Raw genomic sequence first — 21,632 nt, 5'->3', positions numbered from 1 at the left:
TCCTTGTAGTTTGTAATGATATATTCATCTGTGATTATCCGATTCAGGTCTAGACTGTGCTCGGGGAGGACGGGATTTTTTGGCTCATGTGTTGCAGGAGCCTTGGCACGTGGAGAAGCTCTTGGCACCGGCCCCTTACTCCACCTCAGTCGTCCACCTTGTTGAGTTGGTGATGCATGTATCCCTCTACCAGGGCCTTGACCAGGTTCCTTTTGTTTCCCCCACTAGACTACATGGGTGAGGTACTGAGCTGGAAAGGACATGTGAGTCACATAGTCCCTGGTGAGAAGGTCTCTCCTGGTGGCATCCATCTCACCGACCAGCCAACTCCTGGCTACTCCTCCCAGCCCTGAGTCCATCCAACGTGTTCAGGCCTCGGACTGCCAGGTCCCATAGAGCTGCACTGGCCATACATGGCTATCTAAATTGGTATTTCTTAACATTAAATAAAATTTAAAATTCAGTCTTGGGGATGAAAGGTATAGCATGGGGAATACAGTCCAAAAAATTCAGTTCTTCAGTTGTACTAGCCACATTTCAAGTGTTCAATAGCCACATTTCTATCATCGCAGAAAGTTCTGTTGGATAACAATGCTACAGAAAATCAATTGAGCAAAATAAATAGTGACCTCAAAGTTACATGTCCCTGTGAAATCACGCCTGACCAGAATGAATGATTGTTTCCTCTGAAACTCCGAAGACAGCGTTCGTTCTCTTATTCGGTACTGACTGGATCATTTTTCTTCCTCCAGCTGGTTCTTACCGATCTTCCTCCCCCTCCCACTGAAGAACCTGCCTCCTCATCTTTACCTCCCACCAAGTGCCTAGCACAGCGGCATACCCACAGCAAACGTGCTGTAGATGTGATCTGACTCGAACTGAAGGAGGGGAGACTAGAACGACCAGGCATGAGTAGGGGCCTTGGTTGCCAATTTGGGTCAAGGCCGCCTGAAGCAGTAGTTTTTCCAAAGAGCGAACAGAGGTGGGAACCAACCAGAGATCACAGTCATTGTACCAAATAGTTCCTAGTAATCACACACACCTACTGGGGAGGTGGCAATGGGCAAGAATGAAGTTAGCAAGTTACTTTGACCTGCTTTTCTTTCCCTCTTCTCCTTTCTCCCTCTCTGTCCATGCTGTTTGCAGACCAGAGAAGCTGCCTGGGAACAAGGCAGAAGCTTTGAGGAGCTCTGGGCCTATAGGATCCAGACTGCTCATTGCCCCCAGACACCTCTGCTGATGGGCATGTGCAAGGCAGTGAGTGAGAAATTGCATGTGACCAGGTCTGGCATTCAGGAATTCCTGTCAAAAGTCATTCTTGGCTACCTCACTGTGATTATATTCAAGTCTGTTTAAACAAAGAGACGCCAGGCGGGTTTCATCATCATCGCTTAGTTCTGGGCCTTTGTTAGGGAAGCAGCTGAAGGTGAGCCCTCTGGAATGAACTTGGCTTTGTAGGCTGTATTTGCAGGGCCACAGTGCCTTAAGTCCTATGCCTCCTTTTCTCAGTCTGGGGTGGCAAGCTTTCCCAGCCCTTCCCATGCAGTCCCGGCCACTGCTCCTTACACTTCCCAGCCCTCGGAGGTGGTTCCTCTAGTGCTTTCTTCCCAGAGTGTCAGGAAGGAAACTTTTTCACATGGCCTCTAGGACCCATACCCCCTCTCCTGCATGGCGCGCCTGGTCAAGTGGCTTACGTTTCCTCTGAGGCTTGAGATTTCTGTTCACTGGCGGAGGCTCCAGGTCCACAGGCAGCTCAGGCAGCGGGCTTGAGATGCTTCCTGGGCTCATTGGGATGTAGTCGTCATGGCTGCAGCGGGCTCCAAGACCAGAGACGGCCGCCTGGGGGCCCATGGGCACGTAGCCGTCTTCAGCCCCTCCTGAAGCCGTAGGGGACATGGGGGAGAACCCGCACGGCTGCAAGAAAACAGAACGGTCATGAAAATGGCTGCACACGGGGCTTTGGTTGCAAATTATCCAAGCATAACCTCGAACTTCCTTAGGAAAGTCCAATAAGCTTCCAACTGCAGCTCTGCTTCTGCACCTATTGTATGAGGTGAGTGAGACTCTCCTGAAGGTGATGCTAGAAGACAGTGGGTTAGGAATGTCTGCAGATGCTCTACATATAATGTGATGCCCGAAGTCCTGCCCCGAGCCAGACAAGGGTCTGAGCCATTAGAACTGGCAGGGTCCTCACAGAACACTCAGTGCTGAGTCTCAAAAGACCTAAAGGGAACATATGTTGGTCAGGCTATTTTTGGTCAAATTGAGGCTTAAAGGAACTCAAGTGCCAAACTTACCAAATTTAAACTAAGCCGCTTGTCTCGGTGTCTTAATGATTGGCCTTCTACATCAGCTGTAAGAAACAAGCCAGGGTGGTGAAAACGTAAGACGGTATCAGTTGAAACTAGGTTCCAAGTCCCTATGGACCTCAAGGCCCTATGCTCAGCTCTGGAGAGGAAGAGAAGCATAACACAGTTTCTATACACAAAGCTTGCTATTACGTCTAGTTGGGCAGTCAGAGCACATTCACCAACAGACGGAAATCAGACCAGATTTGGAAGTTTCTGTATCATGGCTTCAGTTCTCTCAATGAATGAGGAGGACATATAGCAAAGAGTTAACAAATGCCTGTTGCATTTATTATATGAATTTTCTGAGCATAGAGATGATAGAGACAGAGAGGGAGGTTTGAAGAGAGAAGGTGTACAAGATCCCTTGTGATAAGCAGACAAGGGGCAGCACCACAGAGCATCACTGAGGGTGAACTGGAGACCTGTGATCATGATTTTCTGCAGCAATAGCCAGCCACTCAGGTACAGGCATGGAGAAAGAGGAAAGTTGGGTTAATCCAGGACTAGAAACTTCTCAGATGGATGTGACAAACAGTGTGACATAAACATTTAGAATAATTGTTGAACTGAAAGAAGACATGTCCAGAAAGCAGAGCAGTAAGATAAATGGGCCTAGACTCAAATGAGATATGATTTTTGGGAATTAGCAGCTTAGAGATGGCAGTCAAAACCATAAGAGTAGATGAGTCCATCTAAGTTGCAAGTGTTGAGAGCAGTTTAACTACAAAACCCTACAGAATCCCAATATTCAAAGAGCAGGAAGATGAGCAACCACAGAATAATGTTAGAAAAGTCCAGTGCTCTCAGCAAGTGGGTACCAGGGAAGTGTTCCTTAAGGACTTGGAGATATGAAAAGTCAGGTTGCCTTGGAAAAATATACTGAAGAGTAAACATCATCTTTTTTCGGGGAGGGGGGCAGAGGGAGAGGGAGAGAGAGAATCTTAGGCTCCACGTCCAGCATGTGAGCCCAACGCAGGGCTCGATCTTATGACCCTGAGATCATGACCTGAGCTGAAACCAAGAATCGGATTTGGTTTCTGATTGGTTTCTGAGCCACCCAGGTGCCCCAAGAGTCAACATCATCTTAAAGTGAGAGAATAATCCCCAGCTCAGAAAGACGTAATGGGAGATTGTGCATTATATACAGATCTTCCTCAACTTCCTTTATCGGTGATGTCCTGATAAAGCCACCCTAAATTGAAAATATTCTAAATAAAAAATGTGTTTACTACATCTAACCTACCAAACATTATAGTTTAGCCTAGCCTGCCTTAAACGTGCTCAGAACACTAACATTCACCTACAGTTGGGCAAAATCAGCTAAGACACAAGCCTATTTCATTTTATTTTTATTTTATTTTCCTGCCTGGGAAAGATCCAAATTCAAAACTCTAAGTACAGTTTCTATGGAATGCATATTGCCTTTGCACTATCATAAAGTAAAAAAAATCCTAAATTGGGGGCGCCTGCATGGCTCAGTTGGTTGAGTGTCCGACTCTTGATTTCAGCTCTGGTCATGATCTCAGGGTCCTGGGATCAAGCCCCATGTTGCCCACCCCTGCCCCCGCTCAGTGGGGAGTCTGCTTGTCACTCTCTTCCTCTGCGGTGCCCGCCCCCCACCCCCGCTCGTGCACACATGTGCACTTTTTCTCTCTCTCTCAAATAAATAAATAAATCTTTTTTAAATCCTAAATCGAACCATCATAAGTCAGGGACCATCTGTATACACATATATGTATACATATACACATATTTTTATTTCTTTATATATTCCTTTTTAACACAAATGGTAGCATATTATACTCCCAATTCTGCAACTTGATTTTTTCACTTAATATCTTGGAGATCAGGGCAGAGAAACACAATCAAGAATTTCTTCATTCTTTTATTCACTGGTATTGTGTTTCATTCTACAGATGGATCATAATTTGAGTATTCCTCTAATATTAGGTATCAATTTTATTTCTAACCCTTTGCTTTAAAACAAATGATAGGGGGCACCTGGGTAGCTCAGTCGGTTAAACGTCTGCCTTCGGCTCAGGTCATGATCCCGGGGTCCTGGGATTGAGCCCTGTGTCCGGCGGGAGCCTGATTCGGGAGCCTGCTTCTCCCTCTCCCTCTGCCTGCCCCTCCCCCTACTTGTGCTCACTCTCTCTCTGTCAAATAAATAAATAAAATCTTAAAACAACAACAACAACAACAACAAAGGATAGGGGCGCCTGGGTGGCTCAGTCGTTTAACTGTCTGACTCTTGATTTTGGCTCAGGTCATGATCTCAGCGTTCTGGCATTGAGCCCAGCATGGGGCTCCCTGCTCAGCGGGGAGTCTGCTCCTCCCCCGCTCGTGCTCTCTCTCTCTCAAATACATAAATAAATAAATCATTAAAACAAAGGACAGAAATGGTTGAAGAAATAGACATAATGAAATAAGAATTGAATGACTGTACTCAGGGAAAAAAGTGAAGAGAAAGATAAAACCAGTCTCAGAGATGAAGCCTAAGTCACAAGATTCCCAGGGAAAAAGATTCAAGTGAAAATTCAATAAATGCCATTGAAGAAATGCCAGCAAACAGCTAAGAGAATAAAAAAGAAAAAGAATCACAGAAAAAAAATGGTTGAAATAGAAGACAGGCAAACAAGATGCAGTATACGTATTTATTATTAGATTCCTCATAGAAGGAAAACCAAACAATGGTATAGTACTAATATTAAAAACTATAATCCAAGAAAAAGTCCACAGATAAAGTAACACCTGACGCTACATATTGAAAGGGCCCACCAAGTACCTGGATTAACTGGCTGGTCAATTTTACCTAAAATGGTAAATTCTATTACAACGGCTATATTGATAAAATGCCAGAATAAAAATAAATAAATTAGGGACGCCTGAGTGGCTCAGTCGGTCAAGCGACTGCCTTTGGCTCAGTTCATGATCCCGGGGTCCTGGGATCGAGCCCCACGTTGGGCTCCCTGCTCGGCGGGGAGCCTGCTTCTCCCTCTCCCTCTGCGGCTCCCCCTGCTTGTGCTCTTTCTCTCTCGCGATCTCTCTAACAAATAAATAAAACCTTTTTTTTTAAGATTTTATTTATTTATTTGACAGAGAGAGACACAGAGAGAGAGGGAACACAAGCAGGGGGAGTGGGAGAGGGAGAAGCAGGCTTCCCGCCGAGCAGGGAGCCCGATGTGGGGCTCGATCCCAGGACCCTGGGACCATGACCTGAGCCAAAGGCAGACGCTTAACGACTGAGCCACCCAGGCGCCCCACAAATAAATAAAATCTTTTTTAAAAATTAATTAATTAATTAAATACCCAGTTCAAAGCTAGAGAAAGAACAACAGAGAAAACCAAAAGACATTACAAAATAAAGATAAAAGAAAACAATAGAGTGTAGAGAAAGAGTAGACTTAATTTTTTTTTTAAAGATTTTATTTATTTATTTGAGAGAGAGAGAATGAGAGAGCAAGCACATGAGAGGGGGGAGGGTCAGAGGGAGAAGCAGACTCCCTGCCGAGCAGGGAGCCCGATGCGGGACTCGATCCCGGGACTCCAAGATCATGACCTGAGCCGAAGGCAGTCGCTTAACCAACTGAGCCAGCCAGGCGCCCCAAGAGTAGACTTAATTTTTTTTTTTTAAAGATTTTATTTATTTATTTGACAGAGAGAGACACAGTGAGAGAGGGAACACAAGCAGGGGGAGTGGGAGTGGGAGAAGCAGGCTTCCCGTGGAGCAGGGAGCCCGATGCAGGGCTCGATCCCAGGACCCTGGGATCATGACCTGAGCCGAAGGCTGATGCTTAACAACTGAGCCACCCAGGCACCCCGAGTAGACTTAATTTTAAAAAACAAAATCTTTGGGGTGCCTGGCTGGTTCAGTCGGTGGAGCTTGTGACTCTTGATCTCAGGGCTGTGAGTTCAAGCCCCACGTTAGGTGCAGAGATTACTTAAAAATAAAATCTTAAAAAAAAAAAATCAAAATCTTTGTTTTCTGGAGAAAAAAATAACCAAAAGGCAACCGACTAGTCAATCTAATCAATAAGGGGGGCGGGGGTAAGCACAAATATCCAAATAAGAACTGAAAAGGATCAAGTTATCACTGAAGCACAGGAAATTAAAAGAAACACAGAGACAATTCTGTACCAATTTCTATATAATTTTAAAATCTAAATGAAATGGATAATTTCCTAGGAAAATAAAGTATACCAAAAGTGACCCAAATAGGAATAGAAACCTTGGGGCACCTGGGTGGCTCAGTCGTGAAGTGTCTGCCTTCCACTCAGGTCATGATCCCAGGGTCCTGGGATGGAGCCCCGCATGGGGCTCCCTGCTCGGCGGGAAGCCTGCTTCTCCCTCTCCCACTCCCCCTGCTTGTGTTCCCTCTCTCGCTGTCTCTCTGTCAAATAAATAAATAGAATCTTAAAAAAAAAAAAAAAGGAACAGAAATCTTACAAATATAAAATACCACAGAATAGAAAAAATCACCATGGTGCTACCTCCCCAAAGCACCAGGACCACATGATTTCCACAGAGAATTTTACCAACCTTTCAAAGACCAGTGCTACACAAATTGTTCCGAAGCATAGAAAAATAAAAACATATTTCTAATTCTTTTTATGAAGTATAACTTTGGTAGCTCAACCTGATCATGATAAAGCAAATCAGAAAACTACAGATTAATATCACTTGTGATTATTAATGTAAAAATCCTATATAAACTATCAGCAAACAGAGGAAGGGAGGACTATTAAATTGGTTGAAGAAAGAGCTCAGCAAAGCCATGCCCCCAAAAGCAATGATAAAACAGTACATAACTATAAAAAAACAACTATTTTGGGACTCTTCAAATTTACCGAAAGCATACAACAAATTGAAAAGCATTTATTCAAGAAAAACTCCTGGATACCAGATAAGAACAGTGTGAGTCTGTGGCATTTGAGCTTGGGGAGCTCCCAACCCCCTCATGAAGACCAACAGCTCTGCTGTCCAAGGGGACTCATTTGATTTGGATCAAGCATATAAACACCCCACCCTCTAGGTGTTATCAAAAGCAGTGGTGACCAGTGACAATCACGGTGAGCAGCAAACAAGTGGACCAGCCAGAAACACAGCAAGATGATCTAGGCAATGAGTCAAGCAAAGTGTACCTTGATGAAATCCCATACTCCCTTGGCAGGTCTGGGAAGCTGTGTGGACGCACGAGGTACACTCATTTAGAAGAGGTCAAAGAGGTAGGTAGCTACATGAGGCCTTGCCCACATAGAAAGTAAGAGCTGGGACAGGCTTGTAAACAGACTGGCAAAGGGTGGAAGCCTCGCTGGCTCAAGAGTTTCAGCATATACTCTGACCGACCACTGGCTGACTAGTAAACTATGCTGACCCAGACCTCTGGGAAGCCAGAATTAAAAATAAAAGTAAGGAACACAAAAGACAAAAACGAAGCAGAGATTTCAGCAGCTGCACATTGTGTGCAGAAGTAGACTCCAGAAAATTAGTCTGAGCGTCATTAAACAAACATACACCATAATAACAAATCCTAGGTGGAATCAGAATGCAGTTGCTATATTATCTAAAATAGCCAGTTTTGAAGGGCTCCTGACTAGCTCAGTCAGTAGAGCATGCCACTCTTGATCTCGGGATTGTAAATTTGAGCCCCAAGTTGGGGATAGAAATTACTTAAATAAAAATCTTTAAAATAGTCAGTTTTCTTTTTTTTAAGATTTTATTTATTTATTTGAGAGAGAGAGAAAGAGTACACAGAGGAGAGTAAGAGGGAGAAGCAGGCTTCCCACTGAGCAGGGAGCCCGATGTGGGGCTCAATCCCAGGACCCTGAGATCATGACCTGAGCCCAAGGCAGACACTTAACCGACTGAGCCATCCAGGCGTCCCATTTAAAGAAATTTTTATTTTTATTTTTTTAAAGATTTTATTTATTCATTAGAGAGGGAGAGAGAGCACACAAGCAGGGGGAGAGGCAGAGGGAGAGGGAGAAGCCGACTCTCCGCTGAGCTGTGAGCCCGACATGGGACTCGATCCCAGGACCTGGAGATCATGACCTGAGCCGAAGGTAGACGCTTAACTGACTGAGCCACCCAGGTGCACCTAAAATAGTCGGTTTTCAACAAAAAATTAAAACAGACACAAAGAAGGAAAAAAAATCAGTCAATAAAAACTGTCTCTGAAAAGTTCTAGATATTTGAATTAGCAGGAAAGACTTCAAAATGCTATTACTTTTTTAAGAGTTTATTTATTTGAGAGAGAGAGAGAAAGAGAGAGCACAAGCAGGGGGAGAGGGAGAAGTAGACTCCCTGCTGAGCAACGGACCTGATGCAGGACTCGATCCCAGGACCCTGAGATCATGACCTGAGCCAAAGGCAGCTGCTTAACGACTGAGCCATCCAGGCGCCCCAAACTGTTATTATTAATATGTTCAAAGAACCAAATGGAAACCATGTTCAAAAAATTACAAGATAGGGGCACCTGGGTGGCTCAGTCGGTTAAATTGCCTATTCTGGATTCCAGCTCAGGTCATGATCTTGGGGTCCTGGGATAGAGCTCTGCATCAGGCTCTGCATTCAGCAGGGAGTCTGCTTCAGGATTCTCTCTGTCCTTCTCCCTCTCCCCTGCAAATGAATAAATAAACCCTTAGGGGTGCCTGGGTGGCTCAGTCATTAAGCATCTGCCTTTGGCTCAGGTCATGGTCCCAGGGTCCTGGGATCGAGCCCTATGCCTGGCTCCCTGCTCAGTAGGGAGCCTGCCTCTCCCTCTCTCCCTGCCCCTCCACCTTGCTCATGCTCTCTCTTGCTATCTCTCTCAAATAAATAAAATCTTTAAAATAAATAAATCTTTAAAAAAAGTTGTAAGATAATATAACAATGACTCATCAATAAAAAGTTAGAAATTGGAAAAAAGCAAATGGAATTTTGGAGTTGAAAAGTACAATAACTACAATGTAAATTCACAAGAAGTCCTCAAGAGAAGATGTGAACTGATAGAAAAATCAATGAACTCCAAATAGATCAATATAAATTGTCCAGTCTGAAAAAGAAATAATGAGAACGAAGAAAAACGAACAAAGCCTCAAAGACTTGTCACCATCAAGTGTATTAACATACATGTAATTAGAGTCCTACAAGGAGAGGAGAGAAGGGAGAAAAAAAAAAGGAGGTAATTCTTTTGAAGAAACAATGGCAGAATACTTCCCAAATTTGATGAAGAACATTAATCTACATCTAAGAAGCTCAAAGAACTCCAAGTAAGCTAAACACAAACACATCAATACCTAGACACATCATAGTCAAATGTTGAAAATCAAAGGCAAGGAGAAAATCTCGAATGCAGTAAGAGAAAACCAGCTCTCTAGGTACAAGAGAATCACAGTAAGATTAATAGCAGACTACTCATCGGAAACAATGGAAAGCCAGAAGGTAGTAGGATTAGAAATTCAAAATGCTGAAAGAAAAAAAATCTGTCAAACGAGAATTCTACATCCGGCATAACTGTATTTCAAAAATGAAGGTGAAATAAAAACATCCCCAGAGAAACAAAGATCGAGAGAACTTACTGCTAGCAGATCTTCCTTATAAGAAATACTAAAGGAAGACCCTAATACAGGTTGAAAGGGAAATGACACCAGATGGTAACGCAAACCCTCACAAAGAACTAAAGAGAATCATGTAGGGTAAATATAAAAGACTGTAGAAGTATATAATTTTCTCATTTCTTCTCTTAACTGATTTAAAAGACAAACGCATAAAACAATAATCCAAAACTTATTTGGGGAGAAGAGACACCTCCACAGTTGCCGCCGCATCAGGGATTTCCGGCTCTTTTTTCGTCGCCTTAAATTCAGATGTCTTTTATGAATAATCAAAAGCAGCAAAAGTCAGCGCTATCAGGCCAGCGTTTTAAAACCAGAAAAAACGATGAAAAAGAGAGGTATGACCATACTCAGTTTCAAGACTGTACTATTCAAGGCTTCACTGAAACTGGTGCTGATTTGGAAGCAGTAGCAAAGTGTCTCGATGCTTCTGGAGCAAAACTTGATTACCGCCGACATGCAGAAACACTCTTGGACATTCTGGTGGCCGGCGGAACGCTGGCCCCACGCGGTATACTGGCAGATGACATGATGCACGCAGATGTTTGTGTGTTCGCAGCACAAGAAGATCTGGAGACCATGCAAACATTTGCTCAGGTTTTTAACAAGTCAATCAGGCGCTACAAATACGTGGAGAAAGGTTTTGAAGATGAAGTAAAAAAGCTGCTGCAGTTCTTAAAGGGTTTTTCAGAGTCAGAGAAGAACAAGGTGGCTATGTTGATCGGTGTTCTTCTGGCTAATGGGACACTTAATGCATCCATTCTTAATAGCTTTTCTAATGAGAATTTGGTTAAAGAAGGGGTTTCAGCAGCTTTTGCCGTAAAGCTCTTTAAATCATGAATACATGAAAAAGATATCTATGCAGTAGCTGCAAGTCTTTTTTCCTGCCAATAAACATAGCGTTGAACACTTCACCAAGTATTTCACTGAGGCAGGCTTGAAAGAACTTTCAGAATATGTTCAGAATTAGCAAACCCGAGAGCTCGAGAGGAACTCCAGAAAGAACTTCAAGAACAGATGTCCTGTGGTGATCCATGTAAGGATATAATTTTGTATGTCAAGGAGGAGATGAAAACAAAAACAAAAACAACATCCCAGAACCCGTTGTCATTGGAATAGTCTGGTAGCAGAGCAAGCCATCAGGCACTTGGAAGCAATACAGCCCTTTACTTGCTGCCTTTACTACCCAAGGTCAGTCTGAGCTGACTGTTACTGAAGATTCAAGAGTATTGCTATGACAACATTCATTTCATGAAAGCCTTCCAGAAAATAGTGGTGCTTTTTTATAAACCTGAAGTCCTGAGTGAAAAGCCCATTCTGAAGTTGTATAAAGATGCACATGTTGCAAAGGGGAGAAGTGTCTTCCTTGAGCAAATGAAAAAGTTTGTAGAGTGGCTCAAAGGTGTTAAAGAAGAACCTGAGTCTGAAGCTGAAGAAGGTGACTGAATTTTGAAACTACACCCTCAGTAAAGCGAACAGGCATTGTAGATAAAATGTCATGTCTCATGTGTCCTGGTTTTTGCATCTTCCTACCTCCCTATATCAAGCACGATGTAAGGGCTTTCATGGCAAATTTTAACTGTTTCTACGGTTACTGGAAATGTTGGGTTTAGTTTCTAAAACCAGGGTTTTTTAAGGTTTTATTTATTTATTTGACAGAGAGAGAGACAGTGAGAGAGGGAACACAAGCAGGGGGAGTGGGAGAGGGAGAAGCAGGCTCTCTGCCGAGCAGGGAGCCCGATGCGGGGCTCGATCCCAGGACCCTGGGATCATGACCTGAGCCCAAGGCAGACGCTTAATGACTGAGCCACCCAGGCGCCCCTAAATAAATAAAATCTTAAAAAAAAAGATAAAACTTAAAAAAAAGAAAAAGGACGTCCTTTTATATAACTGCAGTGCTTTTTATCAAATTCAGCAAATTCGACATTGATATAATATTATTATCTAATATAAGCAGAGAACTACCTGACTTGTTTACAAATATGAACCATTGCATTGAATGGATATAGAATAATGTATTTAACCATGTCTCTATTAATGAACATTAAGGTTAATTCCAATCTTTCACAATTTTCAATCACCAACCATGTACACATATAATTTTTTACATGTGAAAGCATTTTTTTTCTTAAGATTCTATTTATTTATTTGAGAGAGAGACAGACAGCATGAGAGAGAGCGAGCACCAGCAGAGGGGAAGGGCAGAGGCAGAGGGAGAAGCATGCTCCCCGCGGAGCAGGGAGCGGGGCTCTATCCCAGGACCCTGGAATCATGACGTCATCTAAGCCAAAGGCAGCCACTGAAGCGACTGAGCCACCCAGGTGCCCCATTTCTGTAGGTAAAATTGCCCTTCACAGGAGTTAAACCAATCTACACCATCTACCAAAATTACAAATACTATACAGTCCCCATTCAAACACTGCTGCTGTCCCAATACTGTCCTTAAGAGCAACTGTAGGCTACATTCCTAGAAGCGAAATTGCTGGGCCATAAGGTATGTTTCTACTAATGTAAAAAATCACCAAGATATATTCTTTTTAAAATTTTTAAAGTTTTTTAAAGATTTTATTTTGATCACCCAATGCCCATCACAAGTGCCCGCCTTCATCCCCATCACCTAGTTCACCCAACCCCTCACCCCACCTCCCCTCTGCTGACCACCAGTGTGTTCTCTATAGTTAAGAGTCTGTTTCTTGGTTTGTCTCTCTTTTTCCCTTTGCTCGTTTGTTTCTTAAATACCACATATGAGTGAAATCATATGCTATTTGTTTTTCTCTGACTGACTTATTTCACTTAGTATTATATTCTCTAGCTCTATCTATGTCATTGCAAATGACAAGATTTCATTCCTTTTTTCTTATTTTATTTTTAAGTAATCTCTACAACCTAAGGCTCAAACTCATAACCCCAAGATCAAGAGTCGCATGCTCTACTGACTGAGCCAGCTAGGCGCCCCTCATTCTTTTTTATGGCTGAATAATATCCAAGATATGTTCTTAAGAGGAATATCAATGGATACGGTAGAGTGTAAGAATGCTACTATTTGCATTAAAAAGTAGATTATATATGCATATTTTCTTGAATATCCAGAAAACTCTCAAGAAGGATATGGGTGATAGGGAAAGAGCAAACAGGAGACAGAGGTACAAAGGAGACTTTTCATTGTATAACTTTTTGCTTTCTGGAGGAGGAAGAATTGGGGGTAGGATTTGAAACCAGAAGGGCCCTCAGTTAGGTAGTCACTGATCAGAGCCTGTTTCTCCACCCATAAACATTAGAAAAGGAAAGCAAAATAAGGAATATTTCATTAATTTGCCAGTCATCCTTGTGCAGGGGCCATGCTGATCTTTTCTGTATCATTCCAATTTTAGTGTATGTGCTGCCGAAGTAAGCACTATGTACCTTCTTATAATAGTGAGTTTGAAATATAAATATTCCTTTAAAAATTAAATAAATGAGGGCGCCTGGGTGGCTCAGTTGGTTAAGCGACTGCCTTCGGCTCAGGTCATGGCCCTGGAGTCCCGGGATCGAGTCCCGCATCGGGCTCCCTGCTCGGCGGGGGGTCTGCTCCTCCCTCTGACCCTCCCCCCTCTCATGTGCTCTCTCTCTCATTCTCTCTCTCAAATAAATAAAATCTTTAAAAAAAAAAAAAAAAGAATCTGGTATCTGGGGCGCCTGGGTGGCTCAGTCGGTTAAGCGACTGCCTTCGACTCAGGTCATGATCCTGGAGTCCCGGGATCGAGTCCCGCATCGGGCTCCCTGCTCGGCAGGGAGTCTGCTTCTCCCTCTGACCCTCCTCCCTCTCATGCTCTCTGTCTCTCATTCTCTCTCTCTCAAATAAATAAATGAAATCTTAAAAAAAAAAATTAAATAAATGAAATTTGGACTCAAAATATGAGTTATACAGCAGATTAGGCACAACCGAAGAGAGACTTCAAAAATTGAAAGAAATTACTGGAATTCAGTACAAAGAGATGAAAGATGTAAAAGAGAATTCAAGAAACACACAAGACAGAGTGTGAAATCTATAATACATATAATTGGATCCCCAGAGGAAAAGTAGGGACAATGGAGAGGCAATATTTGAAGATATAGTAACTGTGAATCTATAAGCCACAAAAAGAATTAAAATCATCCCAGAATGAAGTTAGGAGATGCCAGAAGCAATGATAAACTAGCAAAATACTTAATGTAAGTGAAGCTTAAAAAAAATGACTGTAGGGGCGCCTGGGTGGCTCAGTCGGTTAAGCGGCTCCCTTTGGCTCGGGTCATGATCCCAGGGTTCTGGGATCGAGCCCTGCATCAGGCTCCCTGCTCGGCGGGGAGCCTGCTTCTCCCTCTCCCACTCCCCCCTACTTGTGTTCCCTCTCTAGCTGTGTCTCTCTCTGTCAGATAAATAAATAAAATCTTTAAAAAAAAAATGACTGTATAAAATAATACCAATGTTTATCCTATGGGATTTAAAGATAGAAGTAAAATATTACATGGTATACGCAAATAATGAATCATGGAACACTACATCAAAAATTAATGATGTAATGTACGATGATTAACATAACATAATAATAAAAAATAAAAATAAAATAAAATACTACATGGTATTAGTATATTAAGTTGGGAGAGGTAATTAGGTCTAAAGCATTCTAATGTCTTTGTATTACACTGGGAGAAGAGTAAGGATATTGATAAATTTCAGATATTAAGTATGCATGACAAAAATATAGAAGGTAATCACTAAAAGTAGAAATGGAATGTATAACTTCCAAATCAGTAGAGGTTACAACTGAAAAGAGGTAAAAAACAAAACTGAAAAGAGGTAGCAAACTCAATTCAGAAGAAAGCAAGGAATGAGATTACATGTAAGAAATTTTGTACAAACAGGAAAAACAGAAACCACAAAATAAAATGGTAAAAATGAATCTAATTAATGTAAATAGGTTAACCTTTCCAGTTAAAAGAGAAAGACTGTCAGACTAGATGAAAAATTTAAATAACAATACAAAAAATAGCTGTATGTTTTTTATAAGAAATGTATCTAGGGGCGCCTGGGTGGCTCAGTCGTTAAGCGTCTGCCTTCGGCTCAGGTCATGATCCCGGGGTCCCGGGATCGAGTCCCACATGCTTCTCCCTCTCCCACTCCCCCTGCTTGTGTTCCTGCTCTCGCTGTCTCTCTCTCTGTCAAATAAATAAAAATCTTTAAAAAAAAAAACAAACAAAAAACCGAAATGTATCTAAAATTTAGTCATGGAAAAGATGAAAGCCAAACAGTGAGAAAATACGTACCATGCCAATACTAACCTGTTGGTTAGTATTTATTAGTAGTATTTAGTACTTAATACAGGCATAGCTATGTTAATATCATATAAAATAGACTTTAAGACAAAAACATTACTAGAGAGTCATGACAAATTGATAAAAGTTTCAATTCACTAGGAAAATATAAAATCCTAAGACGTATGTAACTAATAACATAGCTTTTAATGATACACAGAAAAATCTGACAGAATTATAAACGAGAAAGAGACACTCACTCTTCAATCATAGGGGTAGACTTGAACATACCTCTCGGTAACTGCTACAATAAAGGAAACAGAAAAACAGTGCAGATAGAGGAGGGATGAATGACATGATCACTGAAGAACTTGACCTGAGTGACCTGCATAGAATACCTCACTGAGCAATTTCAGAGTATGCATACTTTTCAGGTATATTCAGATTATTCACAAAAATACCTGTGTATTGAGCTGCAAAGAAATCTCAAATTTCTAAGGGCTGAACTAGAGGATGTTCTCTAACCAAAATATAATCAATGAGAAAAATCACTAGAAAATTCTCAGGTTTGGAAATTAAGAAATGCAGTTGTAAATAATGTATGGGGCAAAGAAGAGACCACAATGAAAACTAGAAAATATTTTGAATTGAATGAAAATGAAAATATGACATCTCAAAATGTGTGGGATGTGGCTAAGACAATGTTTACAGAAAATCTGTAGCCTTAAACATGTACGTTAGTTAAAAAAGAAAGGCAGAAATTCAATAAGCCACCCATCCATTAAAAGAATTTAGGGAAATATGCAAATTACCTCCAAGGACGTACAACAGGAGTCAGGAAACTTTTTCTGGAAAGAACCAAATGGTATTTTTTTTTTTTTTTACAACCCCTTAAAAGTGTAAAAACCATTCTTAGTTGGTGGGCTGTAAAAAAACAGGCTGTTGGTCAGATTTGGCCCATAGGCCACAGTTTGCTGACCCAAGAAGGAAGGACAGAATAAAGATATGAGCAAAAGTTTATGCAACAGAAAACAAATATACAACTGGAAAAAAAATCAACAAAGCCAAAATTTGTACTCTGGTAAACAAACAAACAAACAAAAAACAAAACAAAACAAAAACCAATGCAAAACAGGAGTGCCTGGCTGGCTCAGTGGGTAGAGCATGTGACTCTTGATCTCGGGATCGTGAGTACAAGCCGCATTTTGGGCGTAGAGCTTACTTGAAACAAAACAACTAGTAAAAATGATAAACTGCCAGCAAGACTGATTAAGAAAAACAGATGAAGGCCAACATTATGAATATCAGGAATGAAAAGAAGCTATTATTACAGATCCTACAGATAACAAGAGGCTATTATAATCAATTTTATGACAAAAAGTTTGAAAAATTAGGAGAAATAAACAGATTGCTTGAAAAATATAGAAAATCTGAATAGTCTATTAAAGACTAAAGAAAGAAACTGACTCCTTAATTTAAACATCTTTCCTCAAAGCAAACCCCATGTCCCAGGGGCTTTTCTAGTAAATTTTAGCAATCAACTAAGGTAGAAATAATACCAATCATACACAAATTTTTCTAAACACTAAAAAAGAAGAAAACTTTCTAGGTTGTTTTATGAAGTCAGCATAACCTTTTTCTCTCCTACCAAAACCTGACAGAGTTATCAGAAGAAAAGAAAAGTATAGGACAATCTCCCTCAGAAACACAGATCAAAAAACAAGTTCAAAACATAATATGAGCAAAACAAATCTAGTAATTTATTTAAAGGATACCCTTTATGATGAAGTTGAGTTTATTTTAGGAATGCAAGGTTGGTTTGTCATTCAAAAAAAATTAACCAATAAACTTCCTCACATTAAGAAGATAAAAGAGAAAAATCATATGATCATAAAATGTTTCAGGGCGCCTGGGTGGCTCAGTCATTGAACGTCTGCCTTCGGCTCAGGTCATGATCTCAGGGTCCTGGGATCGAGCCCTGCATCGGGCTCCTTGCTCAGCGGGAAGCCTGCTTCTCCCTCTCCCACTCCCCCTGCTTGTGTTCCCTCTCTCGCTGTGTCTCTCTCTGTCAAATGAATGAATAAAATCTTAAAAAAAATAAAATAAAAATAAAATAAAATAAAATGTTTCAACAAATTCAATATCCATTATGAGTTTTAAAAAATAACACTTGGCTAAGTAGTGTTATCAGAGAATGTCTTTAATCTACTGAATGGTATGAATGGTATTGACAAAAATCTGCAGGTCGCATTATAATGGTGAAATGCTGGAATAAGAGAAGGATCCTTGTTATGACCACTCAGATTCAGCAATGTCCTAGACTTCCTAGCCCAAGCAGGGACAGGAGAAAAAGTAAATGAAAGTATGTGTTATAAAAGATGAAATGCAGTTATTATTAGTATTTGCATGTGATATGATTGTAAACAAAGAAAATGCAACATAATCTCTAGTTTAGAAAAGCTAGATACAGGGCGCCTGGGTGGCTCAGTTGGTTAAGTGACTGCCTTCGTCTCAGGTCATGATCCTGGAGTCCCTGGATCGAGTCCCGCATCGGGCTCCCTGCTCGGCGGGGAGTCTGCTTCTCCCTCTCCCACTCCCCCTGCTTGTGTTCCCTCTCTCGCTGTGTCTTTCTCTGTCAAATAAATAAATAAAATCTTTAAAAAAAAAAAAAAGCTAGATACAAAATCAAAACATCAAACTAAATTAATTTTTTAAAGATTTTATTTCTTCATTTGACAGAGAGAGAGAGAGAGAGCACAAGCAAGGGAATAGCAGAGGGAGAGGGAGAAGCAGGCTCCCCGCTAAGCAGGGAGCCCAACGTGGGGCTCTATCCCAGGATGCTGGGATCATGACTTGAGCCGAAGGCAGATGCTCACCAACAGAGCCACCCAGGTGCCCCAAAACTAAATTAATTTTTTTAAAAGTTTTATTTATTTATTTGACAGAGAGAGACAGCGAGAGAGGGAACACAAGCAGGGGGAATGGGAGAGGGAGAAGCAGGCTCCCGCTGAGCGGGCAGCCCGAGGCGTGGCTCGATCCCAGGACCCTGGGATCAGGACCTGAGCCCAAGGCAGACGCTTAACAACTCAGCCACCCAGGCACCCCTAAATTAATTTTTAGATAGTAGCAAAAAAGTTATTAAAATACCATTGACAATAACATTAAAAAAAGAAGAAATATGTGGAATTACGTTAAGAGATATGCAAGACTTCACTAAAAACTATAAATCAAATTATAGACAGAAATCAAATAAGACCTATATAAATGGAAGGATATTTACTGTTCATGAGCTGAAAAACTCAACATTGTATGAATGTCAAATCTTCACAAGTTGGATTTGTGTCTGTATGTTTGGAACCTGACCAGCTGACTCTAAACTTGGCCTAGAGGGGCGCCTGGGTGGCTCAGTCGTTAAGCGTCTGCCTTCGGCTCAGGTCATGATCCCAGGGTCCTGGGATCAAGTCCCACATCGGGCTCCTTGCTCGGTGGGAAGCCTGCTTCTCCCTCTCCCACTCCCCCTGCTTGTGTTCCCTCTCTCGCTATCTCTCTCTGTCGAAAAATAAAAAAAAATAAAAAATAAACTTGGCCTAGAATAGGCATGGTACTAAGAACAGATGGGAAGGGGGTGCCTGGGTGGCTCAGTTGGTTAAGCGACTGCCTTCAGCTCAGGTCATGATCCTGGAGCCCCGGGATCAAGTCCCGCATCGGGCTCCCTGCTCAGCAGGGAGTCTGCTTCTCCCTCTGACCCTCCCCCCTCTCATGCTCTCTCTCTATCTCATTCTCTCTCAAATAAATAAATAAAATCTTAAAAAAAAAAAAGAACAGATGGGGAAGACTTTAAGACAGAAATGTCAATAATTAAGGGATTGTGGCATTGGTGCAGACTGGACCATGGGGCCCAATGGGAGAGAAAGCAGAGCTGAGAGGCAGACCCTCCCATACACAGCATTTCCTTTATGGCAGAGGGGGCACTGGAGAGTGTTGGGAATTCGAGGGCCTTTGCAATCGAGGGTGCTGGGTCACTGGACAGAGATCCATGTGGACAATAATGAACCTTGACTCCACTCTGCTGTTAAACACAACCATTGATTCCAGGGAGACCTCAACGGGCTAGGCAGAATAATCAATTTGACGTACTCCCTCTGCTTTATTGGATCCATTTTGCTTCTATCCATCACTGTCGTTTTGGGTCTCTGTTTCATGGTCAAAACCTCTGTGGTTTTTTTTTTTTTTAAGATTTTATTTATTCATTTGACAGAGAGAGACAGCAAGAGAGGGAACACAAGGAAGGGGGAGTGGGAGAGGGAGAAGCAGGCTTCCCGTGGAGCAGGGAACCCGATGCGGGGCTCGATCCCAGGACCCTGGGACCATGACCTGAGCTGAAGGCAGACGCTTAACGACTGAGCCACCCAGGCGCCCCTACACAGTCAGAATGAGAAATTGACACAATTTGAAATGGGTTTGCATTCCTTAAACTTGCAGAATTCCTTTAAGATATGACCTTATAGGTAGCAGTGTGGGAGTGATTACATTGATCATATTTGGTTGGAACACTGGCGGGGGGGCGGGGGTGGAGAGAGGGAGGTAGAGGGGAGAGAGGAGGCAGCAAGGCAAGCCCATCAGAATAAACAGCTTTACAGAGAAAGGCAAAAGAGGGCTCCAGGAGGGCATGCCAACAGACCAAGCTGATAGGGCTGGGTGAGAATTATCTTAATGGTGACAACTTGGTAAAAAAAAAAAACCTGGCTCTGACTTCCTTCAGCGGCCACAGGGACCTAAGGATCTCTACCGGTGGCCAGACTTGAAGGGGAATTTCGAGCATTCAGGGTGTGTGCTTCCGCCAATGGCCTGGCTCTATTGGAAGACCAGCCTGGCTTGAGTCAGGGACACTTGCAATGTCCTCGTGTGGACACAAGGAGTAAAGAGGAGGCAGGCTTCACTCTCACTGTCAGCAACCAACACTTACCTTTCCAGGTCCTCATGTTATCTAAACCGGAGAGAGAGATTCTTCTTGGTGCCATAGTGCACTCTGGCTTCTTGAGCTGCTTCTCTGGGCGCCGTTCAGAGAGATGGCTTGGCTTCGGGGGGCGGGGAGGTGGCATGTTGGACATGATGTCTAGTTCTTTTGCCTCATAGGGCAAGGAACCTTGGTTTTTATCTACCTGAATGGTGGAATTTAAGGAAGTTTCTGGCAATGGTGAAGAACAGTGATCCCTGGTTGGCCCATTGATATCTCTGCTCCATAACAGGGCAGCCTGAGGCCTCAGGGAAGGCGCCTTCTGAGAGCCACTCCCATGGCGTGAGGGGTGGGCCAAGTTACTGGGGGGCACGGGCTGCAGGCAGTCAACAAAAACGTCATCAAATGAAGTCTGTTCCAATGAGCGGTCTGAGTTTGACCAGCTATCACATCTGGTGGGCAGACTGCGGGGAAAAAAGCATATAAATGTGACTGAAATGGAGCAAGTCCCTGGCAGAAGTCAGAAGAGGAAGGCCACCTATCCACGACAAAACCCATGCTGGCCTCTTTCCCATGCTTCCACATTCCCTCCACAGCCCTCACCAATCCCTGGATGCAGGAACCAATGGTTTGTTCATTTTTGTCATCCTATCGGTGTCAGATACATATGAAAATTCAAGGTTAGACATGAAAGCCACATGCATGACTCAGCCCTCATAGTGGTTGATGGTGATCTGTCCCCACCTTGGCTGCCGCAGGAAGAGGTGAGGGGAGACACACCCGCTAGCAGATGCTACAGCTAAATGGACTGATTTGGTCAGGCATGCTGAGCACACGTCAGCACTAGAGCCCGCCAGAGAAGGCAGCGGAGGTTCCACAGACACAGAGAGACGTGCACATGAGCATACCTGGTGTGCCGCGGTCTTCCAGTCTCACAGTTGGACAGAATCAGATAATCAGGAAGGGAGAGAAACTCTGACTCACTTCTGCTTTCCTCGGCGGCTACGGAATTCGTGCTTAGGTCATCTCTCGGCAAGGAGGTGGGAAGGGAGCTGGCAGGGGATGGCTGGAGGGAGCAGGGCATGCGAGAGAAGCTCTCCATGGAATCTGCTGGAGAAATCATTTCCTGGGTTAACGTTTAAGAATGGCTATAGCACTCACTCACAAATCTCAAACAGCATCTACGAGGCCAAATAGAAGATGCAAATCACAGCTGGTGTTTGTACTGATGGAGGAGACCATTTCCCCAAGCTATAAACAATGTCTGGGGAAGAAGGCCAATGTTCCAAGACTGAAGTGTTGAATCAATTAAGAGTAAAAAAAGCCAAGCATTCTTGGCCTAAAAATCTGCAGTAACATAGTCTACTCACAGCTTCTTTATGGCTCTCGGCCGTAGCCCTGCATTACTGTTTATTCACTCAACAAATACACACACACACACACACACACACGTATATT

General features: G+C 42.6%; 1 protein-coding gene, 1 non-coding gene and 1 pseudogene across 4 annotated transcripts in view; 1 reads left to right on the top strand and 2 right to left on the bottom strand.

The window, feature by feature from the left end:
- The window catches only part of GAB3 (GRB2 associated binding protein 3), an 88,123-nt gene that overhangs the window by 18,166 nt on the left and 48,325 nt on the right, over positions 1–21,632 (bottom strand). For 2 of the 3 annotated variants that reach the window (XM_021682828.1, XM_021682839.1), the window contains exons 3-6: positions 21,083–21,284; positions 20,184–20,638; positions 2,298–2,353; positions 1,695–1,914 (exon numbers count right to left, since the gene is read on the bottom strand). In XM_021682828.1, the coding sequence (XP_021538503.1) occupies positions 1,695–1,914; positions 2,298–2,353; positions 20,184–20,638; positions 21,083–21,284 (933 nt within the window). The remainder of the gene's footprint in view (positions 1–1,694; positions 1,915–2,297; positions 2,354–20,183; positions 20,639–21,082; positions 21,285–21,632) is intronic. The other variant, XM_021682836.1, reaches the window with a different exon arrangement.
- Positions 10,208–11,392, top strand: LOC110574172 (annotated as a pseudogene).
- Positions 13,235–13,341, bottom strand: LOC123323454. Its single transcript, XR_006539399.1, has one exon. It is a non-coding gene; the product is annotated as a U6 spliceosomal RNA (small nuclear RNA).

The sequence above is a fragment of the Neomonachus schauinslandi genome, chromosome X (assembly GCF_002201575.2).
Source record: "Neomonachus schauinslandi chromosome X, ASM220157v2, whole genome shotgun sequence".
NCBI classification, from domain to species: Eukaryota; Metazoa; Chordata; class Mammalia; order Carnivora; family Phocidae; genus Neomonachus; species Neomonachus schauinslandi.
This window is presented reverse-complemented; position numbering and strand designations above follow the sequence as displayed.